This window comes from Podarcis pityusensis (genome assembly GCF_964106645.2).
Source record: "Podarcis pityusensis genome assembly, chromosome: 3".
In the NCBI taxonomy this organism is placed as follows: Eukaryota; Metazoa; Chordata; class Lepidosauria; order Squamata; family Lacertidae; genus Podarcis; species Podarcis pityusensis.
In genome coordinates, this window is record NC_138026.1 from 117291607 (window position 1) to 117310607 (window position 19001).

Genomic DNA, 19001 nt, shown 5'->3' on the forward strand with positions numbered 1-19001 from the left:
CCCGCAGTGTCTGTAACCCACAGCGCTGTGTCTGCGCAGACATGGGTCGCGATTTAGCGCTTCTGTGCATGCGCAAAGCACGATTTAGTGCTTCTGTGCATGCCCAAGCACTGAAACCCGGAAGTAACCCATTCCAGTACTTCTGGGTTCGGCGCGGTGCGCAACCCGAAATCGCGCAACCCGAAGCATCTGTAACCTGAGGAATGACTGTACATTTATAGCAAAAGGCATACCAGAGCATGACTGAACTGTTTGAAACATGCAAAAGATCACTCACCTGCAAAGGACTTCAAACTTCTCTCCTACGGTCAATGGCAGATCGCGGTCACTCAGCGTAGTGAAATGGTACTGTGCTATGACAATGTGCTTATCTGTATTGTGAAAAAAAGCAAAAGTATTAACTGAGCCCAAGACCTAGAAGCTAGAAGTATCAACTACATGGTATAGGGTCAACCATCCCCACTCCTTGTTCAGCAAAGGTAGAGAAGAGCCTGGATTTAAGTTTAATGCAGCTTCTGTACCTTTAGTTAATACCTTCCTGTTCACTTATATGGTTACAGTATTCCTGAACCAACCCTTATTTAGCCTGTTACTGTTCCAGCAGTGGACAACTTGCTGCCAGAGCAATTTATTATGGTGATTATGATTACAAGATTAAATTAATATGCACAACAGCCATATTACAACCTCATGGAGAGGAAATATACAATCATAGAATTGAAGGGACCACAAGGGTCATCTAGTCCAACCTCCTGCAATGCAGGAATCATGACTAATTAACCCCCGACAGATGGGCATCCAACTTCTGTTGGCAAACCTCCAATAAAGGAGAGTCTAATACCAGCAGCAGCTGTAAGGAAGTCTGCCCTTGAAGCTGACCCAGAAACTCCTGCGGGTGCAGAATGCCGCGGCGAGGCTCCTTCCGGAGTCCTTGCCACGGGATCACATTCATCCACTGCTTTACCAACTGCACAGGCTCCCAGTGGAGTACAGGGTCAAGTTTAAGGTGCTGGTTTTGACCTTTAAAGCCCTATACAGCCTAGGACACTTGTACCTACGGGACCGCCTCTCCTGGTATGCAGCTCGGAGGACGTTAAGGTCCACAAATGACAACACTTTGGAGGTCCCAAGCCGCAAGGTTGTTAGATTGGTCTCAAGTAGGGCCAGGGCCTTTTCAGTACTGGCCCCGATTTGGTGGAACGCTCTGTCACAAGAGACTAGGGCCCTGCGGGACTTGACATCTTTCTGCAGGGCCTGCAAGACAGAACTGTTCCACCTGGCCTATGGTTTGGACTCAGTCTGACCCTTACGTTTCCCTCCCCTTACGGTTTTGATCTATGGGCTACTTTTAAAATGAGGCTGCATTTTAAATTGCCCCCCCCCCCTTATGTTTTTACTGTAATTTTACTGGTGTTAGCCGTCCTGAGCCCAGCTCTGGCCGGGGAGGGCGGGGTATAAATATATTATTGTTGTTGTTGTTGTTGTTGTTGTTGTTTATTTGTACCCTGCCTATCTGGTTGGGTTTCCCCAGGCACTCTGGGAGGCTTACAGCACATAAGAAACTGTAAAACATTAGACATCAATGGCGCACAGATAAAGTCAGCAAAATTTAAAAACAAGTATTAAATTATGTAAATGGACAGGCTTCTTGAAATATTTTGTAGGTGTGTAGGGAAAGAGTAGCTCTCTCAGATATTTGAGGCCTGTCAACAACAACAACAACAATTTTACCCCTCCCATCTGGCTGGGTTGCCCCAGTGAGACAAAATATAAAAACGCAGGGAGTTCTTTGTTTTTTGACATCACACATTAAAAACTTCCCTATACACGGCTGCCTTCGGATGTCTTCTAAAATCTGTGTAGTTCTTTATCTCCTTGACATCTTAAACACTAATGTGAGCAGCTTGAATACATTCAGGCAGGTCTTCAGCAGATACGCCAACACCCGTCCTGTGAAAGGGAGAAGACCTTTCATGGCGCGAGCCAAAGACCTTCTAAATATAGCCAAGGGTGAGACAGAGAGTTTTAAATCTCACTCGGCCTGACCTTTTCGAAGAAAGCCACTGGCAACCTTCCCCCTTTGCAAGGTCACGTGTGAGACTCAGGAACAATGCATGGTTTTGTGAGGGCCGAGTCCAGCGAATACCCCAGTTTGCATTTATCGGTGGAGTCGTGCCAAGAAAAGGCCAGGAGCTCATTTTGTAAGCCAAGAGCTTCTGCTGGGGGGCGGCTGCTCTAAGTAAATACTTGCATGCTGGATTTCCACTACGATACAATACGATACAATAATCTTTATTGTCATTGTCCCATACAGAACGACGAAATTGAAAATCTGCAACAGACATTCAGAAACCAACAAGCCAACTATCCCAGCCTGGTTAGCCCCCTAAAACCTCTGATACCCCATAATTAAATACAATATACTCCCATAGAGACTACCTTACACTGCGTTTAAAACCAAAATTGCATTTGAATAGAAACTGTTTCTCAGGCGGCTAGTCCTAGTCTTTATAACCCTGTACCTTCTTCCAGAAAGCAGAAGCTGAAAGAGATCATTTTTGGGGTATGCACTATCCTGCACTATCTCTGCAGCTTTCTTATGGCACCTGGAAGCGTAGATTTGATCCAAGTTAGGGAGAGTGAGGGTGGTGCTGTGGGTTAAACCACAGAGCCTAGGGCTTGCCGATCAGAAGGTCGGCGGTTCGAATCCCCGCGACGGGGTGAGCTCCCATTGTTCAGTCCCAGCTCCTGCCCACCTAGCAGTTGGAAAGCACGCCAGTGCAAGTAGATAAATAGGTACCGCTCCGGTGGGAATTTAAACGGCGTTTCTGTGTGCTGCTCTGGTTCTCCAGAAGCGGCTTAGTCTTGCTGCCACATGACCCAGAAGCTGTACGCCGGCTCCCTTGGCCAATAAAGCGAGATGAACGCCGCAACCCCAGAGTCGGTCACGACTGGACCTAATGGTCAGGGGTCCCTTTACCTTTTTAGGGAGAGTGCACCCAATTATTCTCTCCGCAGTCTTTACAACCCTGGACAGCATTGTTTTTCCCCTGACCGTACAGCTCCCAAACCACACACACAGATCATAAGTCTCAACAGCAGAATGGTAATTGTAGTGCTGAATTGCATGTTTGCAGCTGGAAAAGAAATGCACAGCTCTATTTTGCAGGCTTAGGGAGAGCTCAGAGCTGGAAATAAAGCAAGCCTTCATCCCAATGGCTCGTCACAATAGCTCCCTGGTGTTGAGAAAACAGCAAGAGAAAGCTTTGCAAAACGTCAAGGAAAAACCAAGGTTCATCTTCTTACCGCTGTCAGAAGACCGGTTGGCAGGAATGGTGAAGTTCTTTGCCTTGACCTTTGGAAAGTTACAGAAACCAAACATTACTTCACTGCAATAGTTTCCCCTTGCCCCCCTCGCCCCTCTTTTCTTTTCTCCAAGTTGTTTATTTCCTTGACATCTGATGGGAGGGCGTTCCACAGGGCGGGCGCCACCACTGAGAAGGCCCTCTGCCTGGTTCCCTGTAGCTTTGCTTCTCGCAGTGAGGGAACCGCCAGAAGGCCCTCAGGACTGGACCTCAGTGTCCAGGCTGAATGAGGGGGGTGGAGACACTCCTTCAGGTATACTGGGATTTACAGAAGCTGTCCCAATTTCTGGTTTGATCTGAGAATGTCACACTTGTTCTTAGGACATTTCTATTTCATCGGGGAAATGTTGGAGGGTATGGAGTTATGTGACTCCTGAAGCCAAGGAAATAGGTAACTATATAACCTTTAGAAGACATCTGAAGGCAGCCCTGTACAGGGAAGTTTTCTTTTTAATGTTTAATGTTTTATTATCTCTTTATGTATGTTGGAAGCTGCCCAGAGTAGCTGGGGCAACCCAGTCAGATGGGCATGGTCTTCTTCTTCTTCTTCTTCTGGAGGCAGAATTCCTGCCCTTTGGGGCACAGCCCAGTCTTGGATTCAAATTCTTACCGGCGGTGGCGCTGGAGGGTTTTTCTTTCTCGGAGATGGCAGAGGCTTCTGCTTGTATATGGAATTGCGCCTCTCCTTGCGGCCGGTCTTCTTGCTACCACATGCTCCCATCCTGCACTGGAGGGAACACAAACAAGGTTGCTTCTGGGTGATCAGCTGGAAAAGGACGACTCCATGGAGGGCTGCTCTTTATGCTCAATGCCAGAATGAGTCCTGCTTTAATAATAATAATAATAATAATAATAATAATAATAATTTATTTATATCCCGCCATCCCCAGCCGAAGCTGGGCTCAGAGCAGCTAACAACAGTAAAAATAACACAGTTTACATAAAATCACAATCAATAAATATAATAATAATAATAATAATAATTTTTATTTATATCCCGCCCTCCCCAGCCAAAGCCGGGCTCAGAGCGGCTAACAACAATAAAAGTAACCCAGCATTCTAAAATCAATTCATTATAAAATCAGTTCAAATCAAATTAATGGCAACCATTGGGCTAGAGTTCTGTGAGGATTACCACAGAATAAAATAATATAATAATATGAATACAAAGACAAATAATATGAAACTATTACAATATTACCTACTATGATAATATTAGACTAACCAATTAATTAAATTAGAAAATAAACCACAAAACATTCCACAGCTAAACAAAACTACCATATAACATACATTCAGGGAAGAAAAACCACCTAAATAGCAGGAGAACAACAATCCAGCGTCTAACTGTAAACAAGCAAAACTTAAATATAATCATGAAACAATGGAGTATAAAGAACTAAAACAGATGGCAAAGGAAGGGGGGAGGGGGGAAGAGGAAAAAAAGAAAAAGAAAAAAAATGAAAATTAAATGAAATACATTCTAAAATCAATTCATTCTAAAATCAATTCAAAATCAAATTAATGGCAACCATTGGGCTAGAGTTTTTTGAGGATTACAGAAGGATGAGGTCAGACTGTGCCGTGGCCAAAGGCCTGGTGGAACAGCTCTGTCTTGCAGGCCCTGCGGAAAGATGTCAAGTCCCGCAGGGCCCTAGTCTCCTGTGACAGAGCGTTCCACCAGATCGGAGCCACAGCCGATAAAGCCCTGGCTCTGGTTGAGGCCAGCCTAACCTCCCTGTGGCCCGGGACCTCCAAGATATTTTTGTTTGAAGACCGTAAGGTCCTCCGTGGGACATGTTAAGTTGTGGGTGAACATATCAGACGACACAGCGATTCTTCAAACAGCTCTTGTTTATTCACAGGCCAGAACAGAGCTGAACTGAAGGGTTCAGCCAGTCTGCTTATATAGAGCTCCACTACAACGCAACAGTAACCATTTTCTGTAACTATCCAATCACTGAACGTCACTTTCAATCCCTTATTTGCATATGTGGACCTGAGTGAGTATCTACAGTATCCCCCTGCTGGTCCAGGGTGAGAACTTCAGTATATAACAGGACATACCAGGAGAGGCAGTCCTGTAGGGTTTGCAGCGGGTGTGACTTCGATGACCCTTTGGGCTATCTTCCAACTCTACCACTCTGTGTTTCTACATTCTGTCCCACCTGGAATACTGCACCACTTCCCCAGTCACATCACATACTGTTATTATTGCCTTAACAGCCACTCAGATGCTAGTAGCCTAGAGATGGAAAGAAGGCAAAGTCCCTACCAGAGAAGAATGGCAAACCAAGCTGATAGACGATGCCAAAATGGCAAAGATGACTGGGAAGGGCAGGAATCAAAAGGACAAAAACTTTACAAAAGAATGGGGGAAAATTTATGTTACTTAAAAGACCACTGTAAGCAGATGGAAACAATGGCAGGATTTTGATTATATATTATTTGTACCCCGCCCATCTGGCTGGGTTTCCCCAGCCACTCTGGGCAGCTTCCAACAAAGATTAAAAATACATTAAAATGTCATGCATTAGAAACTTCGCTAAACAGGGCTGCCTTCAGATGTCTTCTAAAAGTCAGATAGTTGTTTATTTCCTTGACATCTGATGGGAGGGCGTTCCACAGGGCAGGTGCCACCACTGAGAAGGCCCTCTGCCTGGTTCCCTGTAGCTTTGCTTCTTGCAGTCAGGGAACCGCCAGAAGTAAAACCAAATAAAAAATTATATATATATATATATATATATATATATATATATGCAGCAAGTAATTAATTAATTAATTAATTAATTAATTTTAGGGCTATGGGGTGACCAGATGAGAAGCAGAACAATCAAATGCTCCTGCAACTGTAATCATTCATTTATTATTCATTTATTGCATTTCTATTCCACCTATTTCTCCAAAGAGCTCAAGGTGGTGTACATGGTCCACCCCTCCTCATTTGATCCTTACAACAACCCAGTGAGGCAGGTTAGGTGGAGAGGCAGTGACTGGCCCATAAGCTTTATGGCCAAGCAGGGACTCTAACCCTGGTGACTCCCAGGTCCTTGCCCGACACTAACCACTATGCCACCGACTCTTTGTTGAGAAGGAGACAGAAATACCATAGGCATGGGGCTTCTCCTGCGGTGGCCTCAAGACCATGAAATGATCCTTCTCCAAAAACTGTAGGTCTTTGGGGAAGCTTAGACCCAGGAACCAAATGTGGACCCTGAGATCCCTATCTGGTGCCCTGGCCACGCCTCCTCCCCACAGGCCACACCTCCTTCCCAGGCACCCCCACTTCTCACCAGGCCACGCCCCTCGCTGTTCCTGCTTTGCACCACCCTGGAATGTTTTTGCCTGGCTGGAATGTGTCCTTGCACTCGGAGCACGTTCCTTGCTTGCCTGGGTGGAGAATCGAGACGGTTGTGCGCAGAAGAAACAAGCCTACTGTACAAAACGGCAAATTTACCTCTGTTGCCCCACTCAATTTTTTCCCATCTATCTTTGCCTCTCATTGGCATGTGGCCCTAGGAAGGCTCACCAGAAAAAAATGTGTAAGTCGTTCCCTGTCTACAGCTAAGAGGACGACTTGCAAGATTTTACTATTCCAGCCATCATTTGCCTCGTCTGGGTAAAGGCTGTGAGGAGCTACATGAATTGTAAGTCAGTGGATGTCTGGGACCAATACATTTGCAGGGAAACCAAAATGCTTGTTTACAAAGCTATTGTACTACCAACCTTACTGTACGCTTGTGAAACATGGACCACTTATGAATGCCATCTCCAACTCCTCGAAAGATTCCATTAACAGTGTCTCCGAAAAGAATTACAGTGGTACCTCGGGTTAAGTACTTAATTCGTTCCGGAGGTCCGTACTTAACCTGAAACTGTTCTTAACCTGAAGCACCACTTTAGCTAATGGGGCCTCCTGCTGCCACTGCGCCGCCGGAGCACGATTTCTGTTCTCATCCTGAAGCAAAGTTCTTAACCTGAAGTACTATTTCTGAGTTAGCGGAGTCTGTAACCTGAAGCATACGTAACCTGAAGCATATGTAACCCGAGGTACTGTACATATACTTGGGAAGACAGGTGAAGTAATGTCAGTATACTGGAAGAAGCAAAGATCACCAGTGTTGAAGCAATGATTCTTCAACATCAACTTTGTTGGACTGGTCATGTTGTGTGGATGCCTGATTATCTTCCAAAGCAACTACTCTATTCCGAACTTAAAAATGGAAAGCGTAATGCTGGTGGCCAACAAAAGAGGCTTAAAGACTCTCTCAAGGCAATTTTTTTAAAAATGTAGTATAAACACCGACAACTGGGAAACACTGGCCTGTGAGCGCTCCAGTTGGAGAACAGCCTTTCCCAAAGGTGTCATGGGCTCTGAAGACACTTGAACTCAGGACAAAAGGGAGAAACGGGCACATTTGGCAAACCCTCAGCATGATCAAGTCCCATCCTATGTCCCCACTGTGGAAGGACGTGTGAATCCAGAATTGGCCTCCACAGTCACTTATGGACTCACTGTTAAGACCATGTTCATAGGAGACAATCTTACTCGGCTACGAGTGATCACCAAAGAAGAAAGTATGTGCTGATATGTTGTCGTTTAATATCATTGTCTTCAGTATTATTTATTTGCACGGCATCCTTTGGTATAAATGTTCTCTGGATAGTGGTCATTCCTAAAAAAAGAATAAGTAAAACATGCAACAAGTACCACACAGTTGCCTTTTAACCCATGCACGCAGATTACATGCTCTTCTATTAATTTAATTTATTTATTAATTTATTCTATAAATGTTATTGTTAAAATGCATGTCTTCCTTTTTTATTTTTTGACCCTGTGGTTCATTTTAGAAATGTGCCCCCTTGCATGTTCATTTGTGGGAAGCTCATGCAAGGATGATATTATAGGAGATTAAAAATACAGAATTAAACACCCTGTGTGATAAGAAGCCCCTTATCAGGCCTCTTTTCAGAGAAATGGGTGGCCGTCACTCTTTCCTGAGGAAGATTGCAAAGTAAGAGCCTTCCCCTGACTTCCAGCTGAATCAGCAGCACAACATAGCTGATTCTGCATCCGAAGAAGTGTGCATGCACACGAAAGCTCATACCAATAACAAATTTAGTTGGTCTCTGAGGAGCTACTGGAAGGAATTTTTATTTTTTTTTTATTTAGCTGAACATACAACGATCATGAGATTTCATGGCAACCCAGAGAAGATATAAAAACGTCTGACTGCATTTAGCAGTCTCCAGGCTTCAGAGTCGCAAGGGACATCTGTTGGATCTGCAAAACCCCTCCATCCTGGCTGGTAGCTTGGGAAGGGGAAAATGTTCATGGTGCAGGGGGAAAGAGTTCAACCTGTTTAGGGAAGCTTTTAATGTTTGATGCATTTTTGAAGTATTTTGAAGTAGTTTAAAGTATTTTAATATTTCGTTGGAAGCTGCCCAGAGTGGCTGGGGAAGCCCAGCCAGATGGGCGGGGTATAAATATTATTATTATTATTATTATTATTATTATTATTATTATTACCAGGGGTGGGGGACTTCAGGCCCGAGAGCTGAAAGTAGCCCCACCAGGATTCTCTGTTTGTCTCTCGGGACTTTCCTAAGCCACACCTCCTCTTCTTAGGCCACACCCCTCATTAGCCCTGCTTTGTACCATCATTAGCCAATTTCACACTCTATCTGACCTGCCAAGTCTCCCTATTTTCCAGGGACAGCCCCAGATTTACAGAAGCCTTCCCAGTTTCTGATGTGATCCCAGAAAGTCCTGCTTTTCCTTAAAGGTAAAGGGACCCCTGACCATTAGGTCCAGTTGTGACGGACTCTGGGGTTGCGGCGCTCATCTCGCTTTATTGGCCGAGGGAGCTGGCGTACAGCTTCCGGGTCACATGGCCAGCATGACTAAGCTGCTTCTGGCGAACCAGAGCAGTGCACGGAAACGCTGTTTACCTTCCTGCCGGAGCGGTACCTATTTATCTACTTGCACTTTGACGTGCTTTCGAACTGCTAGGTTGGCAGGAGCAGGGACCGAGCAACAGGAGCTCACCCCATGGCAGGGATTCAAACCGCCGACCTTCTGATCAGCAAGTCCTAGGCTCTGTGGTTTAACCTACGGTGCCACCCGCATCCCTTTTGCTTTTCCTTAGGATGTCCCTATTTTCATTAGAGAAATGTTGGAGGGTATGGAATTATGTGACCCCCCCCCCCGATCCAATGAGATAAGCAACTATACACTGGTACCTCGGGATGCGAACAGGATCCATTCCGGAGCCCCGTTCGCATCCTGAACATAACGTAAGACGCGACAGCGCGTCTGCGTGTGCGTGGGTCGTGTTTCACCGCTTCCGCGCATGCGTGTGATGTCATTTTGACCGTCTGCTCATGCGTGAGCGGCGAAACCCGGAAGTAACACGCTCCGTTACTTCCGGGTCGCCGCGGAGCGCAACCCGAACACGCTCAGCCTGAATTGTATTTATCACGAGGTATAACTGTACAAGCTTTAGAAGACATCTGAATGCAGCCCTGTATAGGGAAGTTTACAAATGTCCTATTGTGTTTTTATATATGTTGCAAGCCGCCCAGATGGGTGGGGTATAAATAATAAAATAAAATAAAATAGCAATAACAGGACGTCTCTATATTCATTGGAGGAATGTTGGAGGGTATGCTGTATATGTAAAGCACTATGTTACCACTTTAAGCACCCATGGCTTTCCCCAAAGAATTCTGGGAGCTGGAGTTCGTTACTGGAGATCCCTACATTCCCCTAACACAGCTACATTTCCCAGAGTTGCCTGGGAAGAGGTATTGGTACTAAACCACTCTGGGAATTATAGTTCTGGGGTGGAACAGGCGTCTCCTAACAACAATCCACAACGAAAGAAAAGAACTTGAATAATCTCTGTTGTTTTTTTAATCCGAAGCCCCACATCACGCCTGCCACTGGCCAAATGGACATTAGTTCTCTTTGGGCTGCAATTTGCTTCCGCTGGCACCCGCAGAAGATGTCTGTGGCTTTGCAGCTATCGGCAGTAAGCAACAGAAGCAGCAGCAAACGCTGTGCAGAATAAATGTGGTTTTCACCAGACTACTTGTTTGCAACACTCTTCTCAAAAGCTGACCTTTCTTCCAAAGCAAGCTTTTGCCAAACTGCAAAAGTCTGGGGGTGAACGCTGCTATTTTAGCATAGAAAATGTTCTGCTGAAACTTTTATACCGGCACAAACTTAAAAACCCCCGAAACTTTTAAAGTTGTCTTAAGATAGGTGATCAGCAGTGTAGTAGGTTGAGGAATCTTAGGAGTAAGAATCAGGAGAGGCCCTAACAGATTTAGCATTTAAGAACTGTAGAGTGTGCCTGTTCAGTGCTTTGGTGAATCAGCCATACATTGGTACCTCAGGTTACAGACGCTTCAGGTTACAGGCTCCCCTAACCCAGAAATAGTACCTCGGGTTAAGAACTTTGCTTCAGGATGAGAACAGAAATTGTGCAGCTGCAGCGGGAGACCCCATTAACTAAAGTGGTACCTCAGGTTAAGAATAGTTTCAGGTAAAGAACAGACCTCTGGAATGAGTTAAGTTCTTAACCCAAGGTATCATTGTATTAACTGGTTCCTGATTTGATCCCAGAATGCCCCGTTTTTCCTTAGGAAGTCCCTATTTTCATTAATAATAATAATAATAATAAAATAATAATAATAATAATAAAATAATAATAATAATAATAATAATAATAATAATAATAATAATAATAATTTTATTTATACTCCGCCCTCCCCAGCCAGAGCTGGGCTCAGGGTGGCTAACACCAGTAAAATTACCGTAAAAACGTAATGGGGGGGGGAACAATTTAAAATACAGGTTAAAATGCAATTTAAAATGCAGCCTCATTTTAAAAGTAGCCTACAGATCAAAACCATAAGGGGAGGGAAACATAAGGGTCAGACTGAGTCCAAACCAAAGGCCAAGTGGAACAGCTCTGTCTTGCAGGCCCTGCGGAAAGATGTCAAGTCCCGCAGGGCCCTAGTCTCTTGTGACAGAGCGTTCCACCAAGTCGGGGCCAGTACTGAAAAGGCCCTGGCCCTAGTAGAGAAATGTTGGAGGGTATGGAGTTATGCGACCCCGAGCCAAGCAAATAAGGCACTGTACAACCTTTAGAAGACATCTGAAGGCAGCACTGTGTAGGGAAGGTTTTTAACGTTTAATGTTTTACTACGTTTTTATATATCGAATATGCAGAAATGTTGAAACTTACCGAAAGTATAAGAAACTTTCTATAAAACAATGGAAATGGTTTATTGAATATTTACAGATAAATTGTAAACAGATAAGAACATTGGCAGGATTTATATAAGCTTTATAAGTATGTATATGTTTAAAGTAGATGAATAAATGGGCAAATTAAGTTTATTTGGATATGCAGAAGGTATTAAAAATAAATTTATGTTATGCTTATTGTATTTCTGTATGGGGGGTGGGGGGTTTGGGTTATGTTGTAAATAAAATTTCCAATAAAAATTAAAATAAATAAATAAATTTAAGGAACCACAGAAAGAGGGGGAAGGAAGTCAAGTTTTGACATGTTAAAATGATAGTAAAACTTGTGAAGTAGAGACATCACCTTGCCAACAAAGGTCTGTATAGTAAAAGCTATGGTTTTCCCAGTAGTGATGTATGGAAGTGAGAGCTGGTCGCCGAAGAATTGATGCTTTTGAATTATGGTGCTGGAGGAGACCCTTGAGAGTCCCATGGACTGCAAGAAGATCAAAGCTCTCCATTCTTAAGGAAATCAGCCCTGAGTGCTCACTGGAAGGACAGATCCTGAAGCTGAGGCTCCAATACTTCGGCCACCTCATGAGAAGAGAAGACTTCCTGGAAAAGACCCTGATGTTGGGAAAGATGGAGGGCACAAGGAGAAGGGGACGACAGAGGACAAGATGGTTGGACAGTGTTCTCGAAGCTACCAGCATGAGTCTGATCAAACTGTGGGAGCCAGTGGAAGACAGAAGTGCCTGCCGTGCTCTGGTCCATGGGGTCACGAAGAGTCGGACACGACTAAATGACTAAACAACAACAACAACAACAACAAAACTTGTGAAATGTATCAATTTGAAAAGCATATTTTTTTTATATGTGTTGGAAGCCACCCAGAGTGTCTGGGGAGGGTACAAATAATAAAATTATGATGACGATGGAATATGACATCCCTGTTTTCACCAGAGAAATGTTGGAGGGTATGCAACAGATAGAAAGATAAAATCATAAGGCTTTCGCTGTTAGCCTCCATTTTGTTTTCAGGAGTGAAGCAAAGATGAGTTTGACTAAAGTGAAGGACCATGGGAAACAACCTTCTTGCCATGATCTCAGGTACCACCTTGGAGTCAGAGTTGCCAGACCACCAGGTTCTGACTTAAAGACTCCCGGTTTACCTGTCCCCTCCAGGTGGCAGGTAACTGGCTTGAATTTCCAGTTACTGGGAAGACGTTTCTGGCAGGTGCCGAAAAGAATACAATGAAGGCGCCTGCTTTATATCAGTAGGCAGGGAGTTCCGAAGTTCCAGAGTTCTTAAAAGCAATGTTGTATTGGGCTTTTGATACTATTTTAGACTTTTGTAATTGTGGGTGTTTACCACTCTAATTTGCTTTGGGACATTTTATGTAGTAATCAGTGAATAGGTATTAAAAATAATAATGGAGCAGGCAAGTGCTTGTTGTTTTCTTTCATGAAAAAATCATAAAACTGTTGCTATTTTTATGCTCTTCTATTAGTAAAAAACCCCCAAAGAGTAATCTATCAAAGCAGTACTTTTTTCTGGGGGGACGTTTTGTGAATCTTTGTACTTTTGTCCATTTACTGTATTTAATTTTCCCGATTTGAACTACAAAACGGTGATTTTCTTCAGTCAAAATGAGAGTACCTCTAAACATGTTTTTAGGGGGAAAAGTGCTGCATCAAAGAATAAATTGAGAGTATACTTAAGAGCACAGGATTAAAAACCAACAGCGAAAAGAGAATGAAAAGGAGCAGAACTCGATATGAACGGCTGGCTTCAGTAACAGGTTTTACATTTCATCTTAGCGTGTAAATGACATGTCATGCGTTCAGTCAGGCATAGGCAAACTGGTCCTGTTAGCTAGGGATGATGGGAGTTGTAGCCCCAAAACATCTGGAGGGCCAAGTTTGCCTATGCCTGCCAGTCGTGTGAGCATCTCTTGCACCCACTGTTTGAGGTGGTTTAGCCCCAGCATGCATTCCTTAGTTCAATATTAAGACTTAGGCAAGTGAGGAAACAGCAAAGGGGGAAGGGGAAGTCGTGGAGAATCCCATGCATGCACCCTGTGGCAGATCTTGCAGGAAATCAGCTTTCCAAGAGGATCATAGAACTGTAGTAATACTACTACTACTACTACTACTACTACTTTATTATTTATACCCTGCCCATCTGGCTGGGTTTTCCCAGCCACTCTGGGCGGCTTCCAACAAAACACTAAAATACAATAACCTATTAAACATTAAAAGCTTCCCTAAAGATGTCTTCAGATGTCTTCAGATGTCTACTAAAAGTTTGGTAGTTATTATTCTCTTTGACATCTGGTGGGAGGGTGTTCCACAGGGCGGGCGCCACCACCGAGAAGGCCCTCTGCCTGGTTCCCTGTAACTTGGCTTCTCGCAGCGAGGGAACCGCCAGAAGGCCCTCAGAGCTGGACCTCAGTATCCAGGCGGAACAACGGAGGTGGAGACGCTCGTCTGTAGGCCCTTTGTGATAGGTTAGATCCAGGTCAGAAAACCCTGGGGACTAGCGACTTGAAGGAATCGAAGGTTTTAGTTGCTCCAGGTTGACCGTGATTCCTTTTGGGGACAGAGCAACCAACCTGGGCAGATATCGATGGCTCTGTCCACTATGCTCAACAACATAGAAGGAACATGTGTGGAACATGTGTGGGAAATATTGCTCTTAAGCTGATGAGTGTGGGGACATGTGAAGGTTGTTGATGGAGTCACATGGGGCAATTCTACTCTCCCTTCCATTAATCCTGCACAGATGAACGTGTGAATTGTCTTCTGATCTCGTAATGGATGAAAGTAGCACTAGATAAACTGAGAAATAATCCAGACATGGGATTATTAAGTCATTTCCCTGCTAAAAAAACAACAGCAATCAACCCCTTGTGGATACGGTGCTAAAATATATCACGAAACGTCAACATGGATATGCCAAGACAAATTTGATAGACAAGTTAATTCATCAACGTCAGTTTAAGAGGAAGCTGCATGCTGAAAACCAGTCTCGCTTTTATTCTCACGACAAGTAAACTACACATCACACAGGCAATGCGATTTTATGTGTCTTGTCTTGTGGCCTCTGGCTAAAAGAGACCCAGCCCAGAAACAAAATCCACAATTAGTATACTACCGAATAGAAATGTATTTTTAAATTTCAATCTTTCTCAGATACATAAGTCAAGGTCTTCATAGCTACCCATCATTTTTAGGAGTAGTAGTAGTAGTAGTAATAATAATAATAATAATAATAAACCTATTATTTTCAAAACACTAGTTGTAAATCATGCTATGTTGTTTTAAGAAAAGCAAAATAGCCCCAGCAGTAACAGACAGATGGCGGGGGGGAACCTCAGGAAACCAATGTGCAGATAAAACACACCTACAGCAGGAAAGTTTTATATAATAATTATCAAAAGAATTGGCTGTGGCAACCCAGATAGGTGGATGATGATGATGATATTATTATTATTATTATTATTATTATTATTATTATTATTATTCAGTGTTAAAATGATAAATTAGCAGATGAGGTGTCTCCTTTTAATTCATTTCTCTACCAATACGCATTTTCCTGATCTCCTGCTCTCTCCCCTCTTTACATTATCACCTTTTCTGCATACAATTTTCATTCAAATTCAGCATTCACTTTGCTTACTATTGCATATTAATGTTATATATGAATGAGAGAAGTTGCCCCTGTAGGCAAGGCATTCTTCACACCGTGAGCATTCTGCAAGCAGTGGGGGAAATATTCCACTTTAATATTGCGATAATATACTCAAAGGCCAAATAAAAGTAGGAACAAAGAACTAAGTGTGAACAAGAGAAAATGAAAAGCATCACCCTGTGATGAAAATCGCAAACCATATTGAGGAACAGGAAGGTTGGGCTCTAGGAAGCTATTTCCCCCTGGACGTCTTGTGCCTGTGTTGGCTGTTGCAATTATTCCCATTCTAAAGATGGCAAACTGAGGGAAAGACTGACAATGGGGGCTTCTCATTGCATCTGAAACTGGAGCTGACTCTTGACTCCAGCAGGGCTTTTATGAAAAGACGATGCTATTGACTCTGTATTAAGTTTAGTTGCTCACCTTGGTCTTCCTCGCGACGGTCTCAGAGCATATCCCATGAAATTTCAGAACCCTTCCAGAGCAACCCAAAAGGAAAAGGTGTTCTCCCTGCTAGGCTCTTCTAGATGAGAAGGGTTAATGTTCTAAACTCGCACATGTACAGAAATGCTCTAATAAGGCATCTCGGCTTTGTCAGTTGACTTCTGTTAGTGGTTTCCTGCCGACAACATCAGAACAAAGCGCTCAAGAGGGGCTGCTGCTCTCTAGAGTCCTGGGGCCAATAACTCAGCCACGCTGTTCGCTCTGAGCTAATGTTAGACTTGTGGCCGCTTCAGTGGAAAAACGAAGCTTCCCCACGAAGCCTCAGTGGGCTATGACACGCTACTTTCAGGTTTACGGTCCAAATTCTATTTTCGACCTGCTACTTCCCTCCCAGACGTGGCCACATCTTCATTCATAGATGGCCGGATCTGGTCCTGAGGTCAGGTTCACTTGCTTGAACCAGCCGTTGACGCCATCCTGGGCCCTGAATCGCCCCCACCACACAACCTGGGTTGAACACCTGACCGGATCTGGCACTGATTCAATTTGGGGGTAGGTCCAATGTATGTTTAAAAAGGTAAAGAGACCCCTGGCCATTAGGTCCAGTCGTGGCCAACTCTGGGGTTGCGGCGCTCATCTCGCTTTACTGGCCGAGGGAGCCGGTGTACAGCTTCCAGGTCATGTGGCCAGCATGACTAAGCCGCTTCTGGCGAACCAGAGCAGCGCATGGAAACGCCGTTTACCTTCCCGCCAGAGTGGTACCTATTTATCTACTTGCACTTTGACGTGCTTTTGAACTGCTAGGTTGGCAGGAGCAGGGACCGAGCAACGGGAGCTCACCCTGTCGCGGGGATTCGAACCGCCAACCTTCTGATCGGCAAGTCCTAGGCTCTGTGGTTTAACCCACAGCTCCACCCGCGTCCTTAATGTATGTTTAGGGTCTTCAAAAACAATGTATGTTTAGGGTCTTCAAAACCCTGTTTACATATACGGCTGTGGGGTGGGAAGGGGTCACAGTGGAGGAAATAATCTTGCTCGAATCAACTTCTCCAATGCGAGAGCATGCTGGCGAAACAGACCCCTCCCTCCCCACAGTCTTCAAGATCGAATGGTCTACTCACCAGTGGGTTCAATCCTCTTCAGTTTGACTGCAAATACGTGTTTCCTTGCTGGGAACAGCCACATGTAGGCAAAGCTTCTTCTCTCTAGCCCCCGACAGCCCTGGATCAGTCTGCAAGGCCTGAATTGACCCACAGCAATTTGGGTCCGTATAGTAAAAGCTATGGTTTTCCCAGTAGTGATGTATGGAAGTGAGAGCTGGACCATAAAGAAGGCTGATGGCCGAAGAATTGATGCTTTTGAATTCTGGTGCTGGAGGAGCCTCTTGAGAGTCCCATGGACTGCAAGAAGATCAAAGCTCTCCATTCTTAAGGAAATCAGCCCTGAGTGCTCACTGGAAGGACAGATCGTGAAGCTGAGGCTTCAATACTTTGGCCACCTCATGAGAAGAGAAGACTCCCTGGAAAAGACCCTGATGTTGGGAAAGATGGAGGGCACAAGGAGAAGGGGACGACAGAGGACGAGATGGTTGGATAGTGTTCTCAAAGCTACCAGCATGAGTTTGACCAAACTGCGGGAGGCAGTGGAAGACAGGAGTGCCTGGCGTGCTCTGGTCCAGGGGGTCACGAAGAGTCGGACACGACTAAATGACTAAACAACAACAACAACAACAACAAATTTGGGGCTGTCTCTGTCCAGCTCGGCCAAAGCTCAGACCCCCTCTCTGTCCAAATCAGCCCACATCATTTTGTCCACAGCTTCAGCCATAAGGCAGAGATTATTATTATTTACATAAAAAAAGGAAAGCACCCATGCTTGAAAATTACACACATTCCCAGTCAGAACTTATCACCTCAGAGTAAAAGTGTTCATTAAAGGAAGAGAAAACAGATTTTTTAAAACCGTGCCTGCAGATTTCTGAAAAGGGGACCTTCCTTGTCATATCCGAAATCCCACTATGATGTGCATACGCACCAGAGGTCAGCAAAGAAACCTTTCTTGTCATGTTTCGTGAACTATTTTGAGACACCAAACTGAACAGAAGCAAAACCCTCAGCAAAACCTGACTGCTCCTCCGTCTTCAGACAGTTCTGTCATCCTCCATTTTGTAGGCCAGTTCATTCAGCCATTAATATATTTTTCATGTGACAGGCATTCCCAATGAAGCACTTTTGAGGATGTGTTGCTGGATGCTATTGCCTGTCCCTGTCTCCCAGTGGTTAGAAAAATTGTTTAAAAAAGAGAGACCTAATTGTCAGGGGTCCCTTTACCTTTACCTTACCATACCCACCGTGGGACACGGGTGGCGCTGTGGTCTAAACCACAGAGCCTAGGACTTGCCGATCAGAAGGTCGGCGGTTCGAATCCCTGAGATGGGGTGAGCTTCCGCTGCTCAGTCCCTGCTCTGTGGACAAACGCTGGCTCCCTCGGCCTATCAAGCGAGATGAGCACGCAACCCCAGAGTCATCTGCGACTGGACCTAATAGTCAGGGGTACCTTTACCTTTAACATACCCTCCAACATTTCTCCAATGAAAAGAGGGACACCCTAAAGAAAAGCGGGACATTCCAGGATCAAATCAGAAACCGGAACGGCTTCTGTAGATCCGGGTCTGTCCCTGGAAAATAGGGACACTTGAAGGGCCTGAAATGTAAAATGTGTGCAGGACAGCGGCGTAGCGTGAGTTGTCAGCACCCGGGGCAAGGCAAGTAATTTGCGCCCCCCCAACCCCTAACCTGCCGATCTGAGTCGAGTTGCTGCTGGCGCTGCCGCCCAAACCACGCCGCTTGCCCGGAGGAGGAGGGGGGCAGAGAGGCGAGGAAAATGCAAAATGGCCCAGCAGCTGCAGCAGCAGCAGCGGAGGCGGGGCTGTGAGGAGGGGCTGCCTGGCACGTCCTCCGCGGCCCTGACGCGCGGGGCTGAGAGCCGCTGCCTGCCGGACGCCTTCAGCCCGGGCGCGCGCACAGCTCGTCGGTTCCACGAGACATGGGGCTCTGCTACAGCCTGCGCCCGAGGCTCTTCGGCGACTCCGGAGGCAGCGAGCGCGCCCCCCCAGATGTTGCGCCCGGTGCGGCCGGCCCCCCTGGCACCCCCACGCTACGCCACTGGTGCAGGACATGGAAGTTTGTGTGACCACAATAAATAAATGAAACAAATATCTTAGTGAAAGTATGGGCAAGGA

At 45.1% G+C, this 19001-nt stretch overlaps 1 protein-coding gene and 1 long non-coding RNA gene across 3 annotated transcripts in view; one reads left to right on the forward strand and one right to left on the reverse strand.

Annotated features, from left to right (window-relative positions):
* The window catches only part of BLK (BLK proto-oncogene, Src family tyrosine kinase), a 31436-nt gene extending 15556 nt beyond the window's left edge, over positions 1–15880 (reverse strand). Inside the window, exons 1-4 of one of the 2 annotated variants that reach the window (XM_081001050.1) lie at positions 15740–15880; positions 3976–4092; positions 3307–3355; positions 278–371 (exon numbers count right to left, since the gene is read on the reverse strand). In XM_081001050.1, coding sequence (XP_080857176.1) covers positions 278–371; positions 3307–3355; positions 3976–4086 — 254 coding nt within the window. In that variant the 5' untranslated portion in view covers positions 4087–4092; positions 15740–15880. The remainder of the gene's footprint in view (positions 1–277; positions 372–3306; positions 3356–3975; positions 4093–15739) is intronic. The other variant, XM_081001049.1, reaches the window with a different exon arrangement.
* The window catches only part of LOC308474766, a 104178-nt gene that overhangs the window by 13276 nt on the left and 71901 nt on the right, over positions 1–19001 (forward strand). The window lies entirely within an intron of this gene.